We start from the raw sequence: 17,587 nt of genomic DNA, 5'->3' as shown, positions 1-17,587 counted from the left end.
CTAAGAGGGCCTGTGGGGTGGGCAGAGGCCAGGAGAGTCACTGAGCCCCTGTCTTCCTGGGGTAGGACTAGGTGCCCCACAGGGCAGGGGATGAATGGAGACTGTGGTGGGCAAAATCATGGTCCCCCAAATATGCCCACGCCCTAATCTCTGGAACCTGTAACTATGTTAGGTTCCATGCGAAGGGGAATTAAGGTTGCTAATCAACTGACCTTACAAATAGGGAGAGGGTGCTAGGTGGGCCAAAGGTAATCATAGGGGTCTTTAAAAAGTGGAAGAGGGCCCTGGCCACTGTGGATCAGTTGGTTGAGTGTCGTCCCATGCACTAAGACACATGTGTCAAACACAAGGCCCGCGGGCCAAATCCAGCCCGCCAGGCCTTGCAATGTGGCCCGCACCGCGCTGTCATCACTGCACTCCGCTGTCAGTTTATGACATTGTCAGTTTATGACTGTTCAGTAAACCATTTGGCCCGCGATTTAGGCTGGATTTTAGATTTTGGCCCCTTCTCTGATTGAGTTCGACACCCCTACACTAAGAAGTGACCGGCTCGGTTCCCCATCAAGACACATGGCCAGGTTGTGGGCTTGATCCTCAGTGGGGGGCGTGCAGGAGGCAGCTGAACAATGTTTCTGTCTCATGAATGTTTCTTTCTCTCCCTCTATTTCTCTGAAATTAATAAACACACACACACACACACACACACACTCACACACACATACATCTTCTTTTTTTTTTTTTCTTAAGTGAAAGACGGAAGTGAGAGAGAAGTGAAAAGGCTTTGAAATGGACCTGGTCATGAGCCAAGGTTTATGGGAGGGTGGCCTCTAAAATCTGGAAGATGCCAGGGAATTCTCCCTGGAGCCTCCAGAAGGAACCCAGCCTTGACTTCAGCTCACTAGACCTGCATCAGAACTCTGCCCTCAAGAACTGAAAAAGAAGTATTGTTTTAAGCTACTGTGCTTGTGGAGATTTGCTACAGCAGCAGTAAGAAACGAATACAGGGGCAAGGGCATCGGAGGTCAAGCTTGCCCTGCCAGACCTCAGCCCCTCTTGCAGGTGGCAGACCAATGAAGACATCCTCTGGGCCTGGGCCTGCATGGGAGGCAGGCTGAATCCTAAAGACTCAGGAGGCACCCTTCTGGTCCCATCTGCCTGTGGACAGAGAGGGGTCAGGATTTGAACTGCAGGGGTGTGGGGAAATTTGGAGGGGGGCTTCGATGCTAGCTCTGCCCCCAGATTGCCATGTGACTCCCCAGCTCCCTTCCAGGCCCCATATTTTCCTTCTTTCTTTTCTGGCTGCCTTCAGTTCCACAACTTGCTGAGCCACGCTCATCACAGCCCTGGGCGAAGGAGTCAAGGTAGGTAAGGCTCAAACTCCGGCCCTCGGCACTCAGACAGGCTATGAGGAGGACAGTTCTGAGGCAGACTGGAAAGGGCCCCATGGGCAGGGGGTATTAAAAACACTTTTCTTAAAAAAAAAAAAAAAACTTTTAAATTTATTTTTTTAAAAGGAGAGAGAGAAAAACATTGATGTGAGAATGAAACATTGGTTGGCTGCGGCTGCCTCCTGCACACCTCCCACTGGGGATCTATCCTGCAACCTGGGTATGTCCCCTGACCAGGGATTGAACTGGCAAATCTTAGGTATATAGGTCGATGCCTAACCAACTGAGCTACTCTGGCCAGGGCAACAACTTTTAAACTTTTTCTTCCAAGTTCCACAATAAGAAAGACATTTTACATCAAACACACACACACACACACACACACACACACACACACTCATATGTATTTTACATATATGTTGGTATAATGTATATGTGAAAGTACATGTATAAAATTAATACAAAAACTTTATAAAAAAAAAAAAGTGTTTTCACTAAACCATACTTACCCATACCTTTTGCAATATATTTGGACATTTTTCTTTCTATTCTGCTTTTTTTTTTTTTTAAATGCTGCTCTCACCCACTAATTGGACTCCACAGCACATTTAATGGTGCACATTTTTTCAAAAAATATATTTTATTGATTTTTTACAAAGAGGAAGGGAGAGAGATAGAGAGCTAGAAACGTCGATGAGAGAGAAACATCGACCAGCTGCCTCTTGCACACCCCCTACCGGGGATGTGCCCGCAACCAAAGTACATGCCCCTGACCGGAATCGAACCTGGGACTTTTCAGTCCACAGACCGACGCTCTGTCACTGAGCCAAACTGGTTTCGGCAATGGTGCACATTTTTAAAAGCTCTGCTCAACTTAGTAAGGAGTGTGGTGTCTCCTACCTATGTTTGTGAGCTACAACGCAGCAGTGAAACCCTGTGCATGTAGGTGTGCCAACAGAGCTCAGTCCCCATCAGGGGACAACACAAGGCTCTTTAAGATCAGGATTTCCTTCAGAAAAACACTCTAAAACCCACTTAACTTTTCCTCAAAAGAAAATGAAAAAATTGAATTTGAAATTTTAAAAAAAAACAATACAAAACAACTATATAATGTATATTCTCAAAGATTAAAAACAAAACAAAACTAGTTCATTGTTTGAAGTCAATGACTGAAACTCCAGTGTGGTGGGAATAGCCCTAACCCAGGGACTGACCTGGGTCCCCTCCCAGCTTGTCATTTTATTCTCTGTCCATTGTGTGCAGGTCACTGTGGCTGTTTTCTCATATATAAAATGGAAGAAATAACACCAACTTAAATTTCTCAGAGCTAATTATGGAAAAGTTCTTCAGGAAAATCTGAAGTGCTGTACAAGTGAGCACAATGAATTCTTCTCAGAATGTCTGTGCTGTTAGTACTTTCATTTACTTGAGGTCCCATGGCCAAGCAGGACATTTTTAAAGTAAAATGATGTGAAAGCATAATGATTATTCTCTCCCAGAATATCTGGGTGGTTAGAACTTCTACTACTTTTCAATCACATACACAGTGTGTCTGATCGTTTTCAAACTGAAATTAAGCTGCTACTCAAATCTCATCAGATTTATATAAGTGAGAGAACCAGTGGAGGAAAATCTGTTATGATAATGCCCCAACCCATTTGCATTTGCTTAAATAGATGCAGAAAGAAAAGCAACCAAATGAAGAGAAGCAAAAGGAAAGAGATGAGTTTCATTAACAGGGAAGAGCTAGAATCCAACCACTCAACCATAGCAACCCCCCCCCCCCAATATTCCTCCTTTCAATTATAATTTTCCAGAGAAGACATTACATTTATATAGCCCTGAAAATCTTGGGCTTGGAGAGGTACAGGCTGACTTCACGTGTGGGGAACTCAACACGTCAAGTTCAAGGTCTTCCTAACTAAACTGGAGACACTGACAAAGTATTAAAAACTTTGGAGATGCCATTAAAAACTCTTTTGGTCAGTTTTCTTACTTTATAGTCACAACTTATATGGTGCAATCATAATTTCAATGAAATCTTCTAACTTTTAGAAAAGTTTGGGCTGGAGCCAATTTCTCCTCCCGCCAATGAGACTAAGGAAGAAAACCAGCCGCCTCTGCTGCTGACACTTTCCCCTCACTGCCCACATAGCTCGGCAAAGGGGTCTTAGGTAGTTCACACTAAGATGAAGAGAAGATTTCATGGATTAGTCAGATTTAACTAGCATGATGTAAATAAAACCATTTGTTTAGGTTAAAAGAAACTATAAAAGTAAGAAGTTATTAAAGGAAATTTTAATTTATCAGACATTTAGTAAGGAAGTGAAATAGCTAAATGGATTATGTCAGCGGTTTTGCGGGTTTATACAAGCAGTGATTATAGTGCTGATACTGATTTTCCGGTGTACTCCGTATTAGAAGAACATCCACATAGTGCTCACGTGGGAGCTGTGCCCATTACACAGCCGGCAACCACTAGCGTCTAATAGTGTGTTCATCATCCCTACACTGTAGATAAAGCGATGCAGCCCTGATTCTTTTTCTTTTTCTTAGAACCCTGCCAGACTACAAATCTTTACCTTTTCAAAAGGTGTGTCTATGGTACTCCTCTATGGCTACTATTATTAATTTAATATCTTTTAGTATTAGTGCTATTGATTAAATTAGTCTTATAATTTTTCCAATGAACTTACAAAATGGAGCACTTTATATGTCCTATACTAAAGTCCTATGAAATATAATTAGTGCATTTGTATTTAGCCTTTGAAATAGACCATTTCCTGGTGTCCAACCAGATTGTGCAGGAGTTTTGAGATACTGGTACTTGTAACTTTATGCTAATGTTTTTGGACTACGCAGGACAGCAGGGATGATAAATATGAGACACAATGGCTATTACTCTTCCTCCCAATCTAATAACAGACGTCAATAATTAGTCATGGCACTGTACTTAGCTGGAATTTATCCTCAATGCCAATTTCAACATAGTATTTATTCTACACAGTCTGTTAATCCCTTCCTATACCCATTGAGCAAATATTACTGAATTCTTACTGTATGAGGCACTCTCCCAGGGAGGCACATTGCAGATTAAAGGCATTTAAAGAGGTATGGACCTTGCCCTCTTGGGGCTGAGGTTACCAATTGATTTGAAATCCACAGTAATGTTGCTGGGCAGATCTGCTTTGTTGTACAGTTTAAATGGAAATATTTCTAAATAGCTGTTTCTCCCCTATTACCAAAAGGACTGAAGAAGGTGGGTTCTGTACGCCCTTACCTACTGGCTCCATAAACCCATGAGGTCTGTTGAACAGTATAGAAATTAAAGATGAAAAGAGTTGAATATTAGTTGTAGAGAGAGAGAGGAAGAGAAAGAGAGAGAGAGAAAGAGAGAGAGAGAGAGAGAGAGAGAGAGAGAGAGAGAGAGAGAGAGAGAGAGAAATCTTTTACTTATTTAAGTATTATATTTGCAAATCATAATATGATAAACCTGTGTAGGAGGTCATTTATGAGAATTTTAGTATTAATGAATTTTACCCCACTTCCCTAGAAGGACAGAGATAAAGTGCTGTGTTTTTTTCCTTTACAAGTGTTAGAAAATGCATAACCTACTGTGTGGAACTAGAGAAAGAGACAGATGTCTGCATATATATCCTTTTCCACCGCTATCAAACTTCGTGTCTGCTTTCTCCCTGAGCTGCATCTCTGAAAGTCTCTCCTTAATTCTGCACTTTCTCCGCCCTACCTGGCTTCCTTTCTGTCCCTGCCATTCCCACCTGTAGCAGAGGCTCATTCCCTTGGCAAAGATCCCTGTCTACTTCCTCATATTTTTAAGTGGATGATTGCATTCCTAGGCCCCAGGTTTGGTTTCCTGGCCAAGGACACATAACTCAGTTTACATTTCATCACAATCAGGGCACATGCAGGAGACAACCAGTTGTTGTGTCTCTCTCACATCGATGTTTCTCTCTTTTTAAATCTTTCTCTCTCCCCCACCCTCCCTTCTACTTTCACTCTAAAGATCAATAGAAAAAATAACCTTGGGTGAGGATTTAAAACAAAAAGATATTACTGCCAATATCATACAATTGTTTTACTGTCTCCCAAGACTAATCCTGAATCTGCTAATTACATACCATGCTCTTATACAATATTGTCTAATTGTCTTATTTCAAAAATTCAAAAATATTTCCACCAAAATGTAATTCTATGTACTGCCACCAATGCAAGGATCCAGTTCTTTCACCCATAAAACATGATGTGTATGTAGGCTACTGAAATGTATTGGTTGGTTGTTTCTCTATGCTTTTTATTTTGCTTTTGTGCCTAAGGTGCCTACTAATTTTGCTGTATGTTCTCTAGGGCCTCATTTAAAAAAAAATTCCCTGCCAAGAAAGAACAATTTAACAGGCCCTCTTCCTTATACTTCTTCAGAGATCCATTTCTACCATCAATTTTGTTTCTTTAAGAATTTTGCACTCCTTCCCTCTGAATATTACTTTTTTTTAATTCTCTAAGGAAAAATAGTTCCATAAAGATTATAACTGAAAAAATGACTAATTTTTACCTTTTGCCCTTATTTGCCCTATATAATGGCACATGCCAACTCTTATATCATTTCTAAAGGCCCGAAGCATGAAGATTCATGCAAGGGTGGGTCTTCCTACCCCTGGCTATCAGCACTTCCTTCACTCTGGCCCAGAGCCGCCTTTCTGCCTTCCCATGCTGACCAGAGGCCCGGAGCCACTGGGATGGAACACCTGCGTTGTCACCAAGGTGACAATGTAAGCATCCTGCCCCGGGGCTGCTCAGTGCCTTTGTATGCAAATTAACCCAACAAGGTGGGTTAATTTGCATACTAATTTCTGATTGGCTGGTGGGTGTCACGAAGGTATGGTCGATTTGCATCTTTCTCTTTTATTAGTGTAGATATTTATTTAAGGAACATGAACTCATACAACTTCACCAACTGGAACCAATTTTGTAGCATTCAAGAGACAAGAACATTATATTTATAAATTTAGTAGAAAGAACAACATTTTATAATTTTAACATGTAAGAGTGTGTAGTTGTGTTAAAGGACAAAAACTTTTGTATTATAGTGTGGGCTTCTCAGTAATTAAGAGATAGAACTAAAATTTTGTCATTCATTTATTCATCCAACTATGCGTCGGTCGGGATACTATTTTGTGAACAAAACAGGAATCTCTCTCTTCAGGGAGCATTCAATTGACTGATCAATCCATGAAAATTCTAATTGAAATGAACACTCAGGAAATGCATTAAAAATGCATTCTAGCCCAGCTGGTGTACCTCAGTGGTTGAGCATTAACCCATGAACCAAGAGGTCACTGGTTCGATTCCTGGTAAGGGCACATGCCTGGGTTGCAGCCTCAATCCCCAATATGGGGCGTGCAGGAGGCAGCAATCAATGATTCTCTTTCCTCCCTGATGTTATTCTCTCTCCCTCTCCCTTCCCCTCAGAAATCAACAAAAAATATATTTTTAAAATGCATTCTAAAAAGTTCTACCTTTTCCCCAAGCCTTTTCTTTCCCACTCCCTAGGAAAGCTCCCTTTCCAATGGGTCAGGGTAGGTTTATAACTTCTGAGAAGCTATAAAAAACAAAATGTAGAAAATGGAAGCTTACCATTAATAAATATGTAGATTGTAGATTCTGTTAGCTTGTTCTTTGAAGTAGGAGATAGATACTTGCAGCTGTAGAAGCCAGTGTCATTTGCCTCGGCTGTGGTCAAGGTCAAAGTGCTGCAGAACTGCTTGCCACCCTTTCCACAGGCATATTTAGTTATGTTCAGCCTTTTGCTTTCCTTACTCACTGTTTCAGGCAAAGACCATGAGTGGTCTGCTTTCCCCCTGCAATCACAGATAAGAAAATAAAACACAATTAGGGCTGTGGCCAGCTCCGCGGCACCCATCTCGTGAGGCAGCACTATTCTGAGGTCCTTTCTTAAGGGTAGTCATCTCTCTCTTTATAGAAAAGCAAGGCATTTGGAAAACCTTTTCAACAACTCAGATTATAATGCAAAAATGTTTAGGGCATCCCTTCCCCTGTTTGCCTTTGAATGAGTGAGTCTCTTTGGGAGGTAAATTACCTCCATGTGAAGCAGTACACAAGTGGTTTGCACTTTGCAAATCACAAGAGACCACTGAAGTCTCTACTTTTCTACTCTGAGAGGTGGCATTTCTACTTTGCATTAGGAAGGGCAGCAAGATTATCCCCCAACTGACAGTCACTTACCTGCATTTGATAGATAGCTTCTTGCCTACTTGTATGACGTGCTGGGTGTCATTTAAACTCAGTTCAGGACTTTTTAAATTTGAACCTGAAGTAGATCCTGGAAAATAAAATTTTGAAATGTATTATTTGTAAATTGCCCTCTCATCTTTTTTTAAAGTCATATCTTTCCATAAAGGTGACTATTCATCTCTAACTTAACTTTCATATGCAGGAAGGTACACGTAATACAAAGTTCTCTTAATTCACTACTTTTTTCTAGTCCAAGTCAGACTTGTGAATATTATATATCCTTCTATACAAAACCAGAGGCCCAGTGCATGAAATTCACATGGGGGTTGGGGAAGGGAAGAAGGGGCTGTGTCCCCCAGCCCAGCTTGCACCCTCTCCAATCTGGGACACCTCAAGGAATGTACAACTGCCCATTTAGGCCCATGGGAAGTCGGACATCCCTCTCATAATCTAGGACTGCTGGCTCCCAATCGCTCGCCTGCCTGCCTGATTGCCCTTTAACCACTCCCCTGCCAGCCTGGTCACCTTAACTGTCCTCTCCTGCTAGCCTTGTTGACCCTAACTGGCCTCCTCTGCAGGCCTGATCCCCCCAACTGCCCTTCCCTTCTGGCCTGGTTGCCCCCAACTGCCCTCTCATGCAGGCCTGGTCACTCCTAACTGCCCTCCCCTGTTAGCCTGGTCACCCTTAACTGCCCTCCCCTGCCAGCCTGGTCTCCACACCCCCCCACTTGCCCTCCCTACAGGCCTGGTTTCCCCCAACTGCTCTCCCCTGCAAGCCTGGGTGCCCCCCCCCCCCAACCCAACTGCCCTTCCCTGCAGACCTGGTTCCCCACAACTTCCCTCCTCTGTCAGCCTAGTCACCCCTAAATGCCCTCCCCTGCAGGCTTGGTCCTCCCCAACTGCCTTCCACTGCCAGCCATCTTGTGTCCACATGGGGCAGCCATCTTCGACCACATGGCGGTGGCCATCTTGTGTTGGAGTGACAGTCAAATTGCATATTACTATTTTATTAGATAGGATGATTTAAATAATATCCAAAAGCCCATTAATTTAGAACATTAATAGATTTATGCATGGTTCAAAATGCAATTACTACATTAAAACCACAAAAGTGTGAACAAAAAGGGGGCCACATACTACACCTGAGGAGGCCTGCATGGCACCTTACATACTTAGAGACCTAAAGTAATCACAGAGGATGGTGTGCACATCCAAGTTCCTAACTAAAAGTGGTCATGGTGGGTCAAGTCCTAGGCCTGTAGCTTCCTTGACAAAGGTCAATCTTAACCTTAAGTGAACCTTTGAAACATCAGAGTAGCCTCCTTTTCCAGACCCTTCAGGGCACAATCACTGGCACCAGAGCAGGAGACCACAGAACCCCTCATTGTTATCTTGTTCCCCAAATACCATCTCTAAGCCCAGTTAATGTTAAAAGTATACTGTACACACAAATGTAACAGGAGTATGTATCTCCATTTGACTTTTTATCCAGCCCCAGAGATTTCCCTGCTTTGCTTTCTCCCACGCCTTAATCTACCACTAGTGGATTTCATGTAGCCTCCTTATGTCTCCTCTTTTGATGGTAATGTATAAAATAAGCTACAAAACTTCCATTCTCTGGAGCATTTTTTAATCGGTTGAGATTTTGCTTCCTGGCAGTTGTCAATTTTGCTCAAATAAACTTATAAAAATTCTTCATAGGTTGGGATATTTCTTATGTCAACATTAGTAATTAATTAAAAACTCTCAGGATGAAATGTCAATGTCATCCAAAATATAGTTCTAATACCTGTGTGGGTCAACTGTATATATGGCCTTTTTTTTTTTTTTTTTTCTGAATACAAAGCATATAAATTTTCCTGGGTCCTAAACAGAGCTTAGCCATTAGTTGGCCATAATATTATATTTTGGGCAAGTCATCTTCCTTTTGAACTATTTTCCTCATTTGGAAAACTAATTCTAGAACCAAAATCAGTTTTAGATGTCATTTGGTTTGTCTTAATACTAATCTCTAAATTCTCTTGGTCACTGAGCAGAAAAAACAAACTGTTCACTCCTACGTGACATTTGACAAGCACTTCTCATAAGGATTGTTGTAAGACAATAAAATAAACCGCAAATGTGCCTTTTAATCTCTACATCTCTACACCACACAATAATAATATCCATCCCATTGACTGGCTGCGTGAGCCTGGACAAGTCACTCCTCTCCCCACAACTCAGTTCTCTTATCTGGAAAATGAGAGCCTGGACCGGATAACCTTGGCTCTGACTCCTTTACCAGCAGTCGCTGTTCCAGGGCTACTTGAGCCACATATACTATGGAGATTGATTCTCTCCTGAAGCTCTCATTGACTAGTCAGATGGAGCTCAGCAAATTAATTGCTTTTTTCAGATCAGTGAATATATTCTCAGGTGAGGATAACAAAAGGAAGTTCAGAAGAAATATGAAGAAAGGGAAAACAACGCCACAGCCAGCAGTCTTCTAGGGGAGCGGTTACAGAGGGGAAAGACTCGCACATGCATCGCTCCAAGACCAGGCCAATGTGGCTGAGCTGGTGGCTGCGCGCGAGCAGAGAGCTGGAGTTCTATCTGGGGACAATCAGGGCCCAGAAAGGCAAATAGATTGTCCTTCCTCTTACCTTAGCTCACATAATAAAGGTATTTATTGCTCTAAAAAAAAGAAAGAGAAAAAAAGATCTCCCCACCTCCTTCTCCTCTGCTCCCCACTCCCCCTCCTCACCTTCCTTCTCCTCTTCCAGCTGAGGCAGCGCAAGGTCTAGTAAAAGCCCCGGATTATCAGGAATAAGGGTTGGGGAGGGAATGAAGATACTCTGGGAGGGAGGGAAGTTAGGTAGAGCCAATCTTAGGGAATATTTTTTACTTTAAAAAATAGATTTATACAGTGGCTTTCAAGGTGGAAGATTGAGCTGGACAGTCCTCCAGGTTTTAATGTTAGATCTCAGGTCTGAGAGATGAGCTCTACATGTCAAATTCCACATTTAAGTCTAGCAGTGCTCTCTAGTGTTCCTCTTGGGTCCTAATTTCTAAAAAAATAAAAAATGAAATCTAGATTATTCAGTTAAAGGTCTGCAGAGCTGCATTTGAAGTTTAATTTCTCCATTCACTCACCATATGGCTTTTGTCATTACTGAATTTGTTGCTCCTTGTATCCTCCCGTGTAAGACTGGGGAACCGCGCCCTTTCTCACAGGTGTTGTGTGTGGACTCAGTGCTGTGTCAGCGAGGGGGTGGCCACGCTGTCTGGCATAGCAGCTACAGGACCTGCTACCCCCTCCACTTGTCAGGGAATAGTGTGCTGGGCATGTATTTGCAAAGATATTAAAGGAACATTTTCTGCTTTTCTGGTGTTGATGATAATATAAATTAATATTCGTAAAGTAACTCTTACATATAACAGGTTATGGTATAAAATTAATACTAGAAAAAAAAGGTTCAATATTAACTAAGTTAAATTAAAATCACTGACTTGTATGGATACAATTGGTCTACCACATACCCCCGCAGAACAAGTCAATCCATTCAGGCACCTCAGGAAAGCCTTCTGTACTTCACTCATATGTATGGGTTTCCTGGGGCAATGTCTAGCTCAAAATCAGTGATGCGTGGGCACGCTAGGCATTTCTAAAGCCACGGCCAGTGTTTGCTAATACCTGTCCTGAGAAATGTCTAGGCCAGAATGATTTCTGCCCTTCTTTAGGGCAGGCAATGCTGGGGATTTGGTGGAGCAATTGTTCATGTGCTGGAAAAGACCCAGCACCACTTCCTGTGGAAAATTCTGGCATTGATTGCAGGTAAGCTCTGTGGCTTGTGTGGAGCTGAGGAGTTTTTTCATCCTAGGAGAAGCCACGGGGAAAAGGCTCCCTTTTCATGGTAGGTACGGGTCATTCCCACTGCCTGCAGCTTTGGTTCCCAAATCGAATGAATCTTTCTTTATCATCAGCAATCCTGATCCTAATCAGAGAGAACCTTTGACCTTAAAGGATCACCCAAATGCCAGCAGAGAGAAGATCCCATGAAGAATATGCCACCTGCACACTCCTCTCTTCACTCCCGTTCCATCCTTCAACCGAAAGAAGACAATACAGCTGAGTGATTAAATAAGACATTGAGACAAAAAGAGGTATTAGAAACAGTACAAGGAAAAGGCTAAGAAAAATATTTTGCTATGTAACTTATCCCCACTGACATCAATTAACTTTGCACTTGGAATGAGGAAGCCAGGTAAAAGAAGTTCATTAAAACAAAGGAAAGGAGAAGTATAAGGAAACTGTATTTCCAAGGAACTAGACCCCGAGTACATCGCCATTCCTCAGTGAACAGGAAACTAGTTTCATAAAGATCAATGGAAGGGCCAAGATGACTAATACTAACAAGGTAACTAATACTAGTAAAGTAAAAAAGTGAAATACTTATTCTTCAAATGCTTTGAAATGACATTATGCCTTAAGATATTTATTCAAGGCAGTTTAACATCCACATAGCTCTTTGAGTAATGAATATTTAACTAACATGTTTTGGACTACCTACTGCATGTCAGATATGTTCTCCATCTCAGTAGTGATATATATAAAGATATAAATATGTCCACATATGGGTGTATCTTCACACCATGCACAACTTAATTTGATCTTCCTAGTAAGTAGCTTGGAATCACACTGCTCGTTCAGAAACAAATCCACAAGATACCTCATTTCCGAGGGTGGAGCACTATAATTTAACAATGACTCCCCCATTGTGAAGCTCAGATGGGGATCAAAACAGATTGGCATGGTAACCCAGAAGTCTGCCTTACAAGAATTATTGCCCTCACAGTGAACTAGGTGGTCTGTGAACTATTGTTTTCTTCTAAGTAAACTACAATATAATTATGAGGGCCAAAGAAATCTCCTTATATCAGGAAAATTATTAAATAAATAAAAAGCACAATGCAGAACATAGAAATACGCTTTAACACATACTTCTTAATTAGAAAAAAACTAGTAAGCAGTGTGAACTAATAATATTAAAAAAGCAATATGTGTCCTTGGACTTAGGTGAACACTGACATTGTGTTATCCTAGTCTGAATATTATTTTCATTGTTTGTTCTGTATTATCTGGTAGGTAAGAAAGAGAATAGAACTTCATGACCCTTTAATAAAGCTGTGATTAAAAAAACAAAACAAAAAAACTCGACTAAAGTAATCACAGAGTTAAGTTGAAGGCCTAGAATATCAAGCTATTTCAAACTTTGTTGGCACATATGAACCCACTGATGTTAGATTTTATGTTAGTTATTTTTCTGGCTCAAAGCTTTAGAAGGCTGATTTCAGAGAAATAATTTTTCCCTCATGATCAATAACATCACTATTTATGTATTAAAAGCTTTATAAACATCCTGCAAAAAAAAAAAATCACTGTTCTCCCAAATCACAATCTTTTTATGAATTTAGTTTAATGTTAATTTTAAATCACTTCTAATTGTATATTTTTAATTTTAACTGAATTCTATATAACAAATTTTATTTAAATTGGAATTTTAACAAATCAAGTCCCATTGAAAATTATATTGTGAGAGCTCTGTTCCCTTTTATAGTAAAATTATTGATTTCAATTTATTTGTTTTTAATATGAAGCTCTTTACATTAGTTTTATTTCAAGTGAGATACATCTGTCTTTGATTTCACAGACCTTGTTTCCAATAGTGCATAATCCTATGTGATAAATGATCTCTTCAGCTAAATATAAATCCCCAAGTATCATGTTTCTAAAATTTGATTTTAAGATCATGAGCCTCTACCAAGGTTGTGTGAGGTTAATTAAGCATAATTCATAATAAAAGATATTCTTTCCTCAAGATGTAGCTTATTAAAAGCTTAAGTCTCACATTAAATCTCCTAAAATATATTTGGTTGCTGACAAATGGGGGAAAAAAGGTTAAGAATGCAATTGCAGTTAAACCAAATTTCCAGAAACTACCAACATTTTGTTTGAGATTCTAATTTCTGTAAGGCTCTAGCACTTAATAAAAAGTTACATCTTGGTCTTGATCTCTGAGTCATGCCACATGAAAGTATTTATCGGGAAATATGAAGTGCACATTATATAACTGAATAAACTAATTAGCAAGAGGGCCTTCTGTATGTGCATTTTGCTTTTGCTTCTGGGATGATGGAGCAAGAGTCCAGGGCTCATGTTCCATCTACCAAGAGACTAAATCAAAGATGGGAAAACCAAGGGAATCTGTACGGCAGCATTATAACTTGAGTGCCACAATTAGCCATCGCATCAGTTTTAAAAATGTTATTTTTCTCCCTAAAAAACTGGCCTTAAATCAAGGAAGCACCTAAACAAATGAAAGAATGTTTACATAGATACAAGCACTTACAGGTACCTACCTACCCATATGCACACTTTTCTCTTAGTGAAAACGTCGTTTGCTTTAGGTCTGGTGGGGAGGTGGATATAGAAATGAAAGAGGTTTTGGTGTGTGTGTCTTAGTCACATTCTTTATTCTTTCAGACATAGAAAAGGCTTCTAGTGTGGGCTTTAGAAATTGATTGTATTGGACAATGGCACTTTTAGATGAGCAAATATAGCATATTATGTTAGGGTGACTGTGTCATTGACCTTAGAGTCATCCAAGGACCATGTTTAGGTTGCTTCTATTCAGCAACAACCCAGATGAGGCAAAAGTTGGTTACAGTTGTTCATATGGAAAATAATGCAATAATTAATAAATAATAATACAAGAATAAGTGTTGTGTATCGTGTACTCACAACTATAAACCTAGTTTCTCCCAACCTATTCACTTAATTTGTAGAAAGTTGCTAATCCCAGGGATTTGCTATTTTCCCAGACATCTTTACATTATGTTATATTCACCATTTACCATATGGACCCACAAAAAGAACTCACTGGCTTTTTGTTTTGTAGTGCTTGTTATTGTAAGTGATTGCCTAATTATTACATTTGAAAGTGTCTGGTCTCCATGTCTTAACATAAAACTTAAATGTAATCATTTATATAGCTTTATGTTCTAAATTCAAGTGTAAAAAAAAGTGATAAAACTTATTTTCAGTGTTTAATTTCAGAAGTAGCAGGTGCCACTACCCTATAGATATGTTCATTTAAATAATTCCGCTGTGGGTTGTTTTAAAGCTGCTTTACAATTCATGTTTTAATTGTTGGTTGTCCCATGCATAGATGTGCAGCACATGACACAAAGGACAATCCACAATGAGCCTCTGCAGTGGGCAACATCTAAAATAGTCAGAACTTGAACAGTATTCAGTCCATCAGGCATGGGCTTTACTCATTTTCCTTAAGCTTTATAAAAGTTATTTAAAAGGAAAAAATTCTGTGTGGTTTGAGATGTTAACCATGAGAAAAGTACTCTAATCACATTGACATTCCTACTACCACTGTTTAAGAGGGGGCACGTCTTCAGTGTACCTCTCTGTTTTTCACTTGACACTGGCTTCTCGGAGGGTCATGGTTTAACAGGGCACGTTCATTTATCAACAGAACTGTCACCAGGCTACCATCAGGGATCTAGCCTCCCAATGACCTGTCCCATGCACAGCTCCTTTTCATGTGACATCAGAGTTAATTAAGGTCAGTCAGTGAGAAATCTCCTGCTTGCCAAGGAATTACCTTTTCCCCAGAAATGCTCTCCTCCTACACTACTGTCCTTTCACTGAGCAGGTTGAGAAACCACCTCTGTAGAGCTGCCTAACAACATGTCTTTTCAGTTTACCAGAAGATGTCATGGACGTTATCTGAGCTGTCTGGAGCAGGGGTTAAGATCTGGTGGACAGTGCATGGGACACAGCTCGGCAAGTATTCAGGAGAGAAGTCTGGTAGACCTTCATCTGGTTACAAAAGGGAGATGAACAGAACAAATGGTCTTTGTTCCCTAAAAATGTTGGGATGATGGTTTCTTCTGTCAGGCAGGGCTCAGACACGTCTCCATTTCTCTATCAACAGCAGGAAATGCACTGCATTTGAGGCATGCTCTCCACTGGTCTACATTCAGAGGACTGTGGGAGGCTGGGCCTGATGGCATTGGGTACAGAATGGATCCTATCACTAGCAGTGTTATGCTCTTTATTGTTCATGTTGATTTCAGACCAGAATATGTTAACTTTCAGGTTATGAACACTAGAAAGAGATTGCTTAGTAGAGGTGCAATTTCAATAAACACATGCAATATACCTGTATGCAAGACTGTGACAGAGTGCTTATTGCTGAAAGAGCATAAAGACAGATGTGCATTAAGAATAGTAGTAATATCATTAAAATGCTTGAACTTACAATTATTCATTTGGAAGCATCAGATTGTATGTATGCAACCCATGATTTAAAGGAAAATTTTCTTTGCTCTACAAGGCCCTGGGATTATAGTTTGTTCTACCATCCATTATTTTACCAATTACTCTGGGTCCATTACTGTTCAATGCTAAAGTTCTAGGTGACTATGGAGATGATGACAGCAGGTTTCTGAATTTCATGGACATATTATCTGTATGAGCCCCTGTGGGTCCCCTTGGGAAGGAAAGCATTAGAGAAGATCTGAGAAATCAACTCAATATAAAAGCTTGCCATATATTGGTTAAAGTATATAAACTAGAATTGGAACTGTTAAATTTAGCTTAGCCACTGCCTATAATCTGTCATGCAACACAGATAACCTTCAGATTCACACAACCTTTTCTAGGGTAAAATTATGGAACTGTATGTTGTGATGCTATTAATTAACCAGGAAAAAAAATGCATCATGCTAATTTTTGAATCCAAAGTAATGCCTTTAAAATTTGTATAATAAAATGAAGAAGAATAGGCAGGCAGGCAAGCATGTGCCTTAATAGTGTAGCTATTCATGCCCAATGTTTGGTCTGTTCATATATTCTTCAACTTTATAATCAATTACAAATAATGAGATGATGCCATCTATTTTGCATATAAAAATAGCGTAGAAATAAAAGGAAATAAAAAAGCTGGATCTGATGAAGTTCTGACATTACTTTTTAAAAAAATATATTTTTATTTATTTCAGAGAGGAAGGGAGAGGGAAAGAGAGATAGAAAGATCAATGATGAGAGAGAATCATTCACCAGCTGCCTCCAGCACACCCCACACTGGGGGTCGAGTGGGCACGTGCCCCGACTGTGAATCGAATCATGACCTCCTGGTTCATAGATTAAACCACTGAGCCATGCTGGCTGGGCCTGAGATTAATTTTAAGTTTACTTGGACAGTTTATAAAATTTTAACCATATAGAAAACATTTTTCTTGAGTACTTTAGACAGTCTATAAAGATAGTGCTTTATAAATTCACTCACTAAGAAGAAAGTTGAGATATCTCTGTCTTTATAACCAATAATATACACAAAACCCTCTGACCCTTGAGATTTAAATGGCCAAGAATGTGCAATAAAGTGATTCATCATGAGGAAATTGAATTTTTGAAAGCTATGCTAGCATACTTTCTAAGGCTCATTAAACATTATCTTTGACATTGTGTTTCAATATTGTCAAAATCAGTTTTCTTCTACATTAAATTATTTGAAATATAATTGCTTTTCACTGAGCATACTTTGGAGACTAAGCCTGTTTAGACAATGGGATGGGTGTGTTGACTTAACTATTCCTTTTTAAAAATTCTGGATTCCTTCAGTTTCCATGTTATCATACAACTCGCCAAATTTACTTAGTAAATATTTGTAATATCTGTTCCTTCTTAAGTTTTTACAAACTTTTTAAAAAAAAATCTCATCTCAGGTGGAATTAATGTTATTGAGTTTTGCTGAGAGTTATGGTTCTGGAAGGGAAAATAACCTATTAAAAGCAGTGTGCTTTCACCAGCCTCCATCATCTTTTTTTTTAAAAAAAAAATCTCATCTTTAAAAAAAATAATTTAAAAA

The 17,587-nt window shown here is 39.8% G+C and overlaps 2 protein-coding genes across 4 annotated transcripts in view; one reads left to right on the top strand and one right to left on the bottom strand.

The window, feature by feature from the left end:
- The window catches only part of POMP (proteasome maturation protein), a 391,736-nt gene that overhangs the window by 194,770 nt on the left and 179,379 nt on the right, over positions 1-17,587 (top strand). The window lies entirely within an intron of this gene.
- FLT1 (fms related receptor tyrosine kinase 1) overlaps positions 1-17,587 on the bottom strand; it is a 202,294-nt gene that overhangs the window by 165,685 nt on the left and 19,022 nt on the right. For all 3 annotated transcript variants that reach the window (XM_084878676.1, XM_084878677.1, XM_084878678.1), the window contains 2 exons: positions 7,650-7,746; positions 7,041-7,264 (listed from right to left, as the gene is read on the bottom strand). In XM_084878676.1, coding sequence (XP_084734802.1) covers positions 7,041-7,264; positions 7,650-7,746 — 321 coding nt within the window. The remainder of the gene's footprint in view (positions 1-7,040; positions 7,265-7,649; positions 7,747-17,587) is intronic.

This window comes from Pipistrellus hanaki, assembly GCF_964339955.1.
Source record: "Pipistrellus hanaki genome assembly, chromosome: 3".
In the NCBI taxonomy this organism is placed as follows: Eukaryota; Metazoa; Chordata; class Mammalia; order Chiroptera; family Vespertilionidae; genus Pipistrellus; species Pipistrellus hanaki.
Note: the sequence above shows the minus strand (reverse complement) of the source record. Positions and strands in the feature narration are given on the sequence as shown.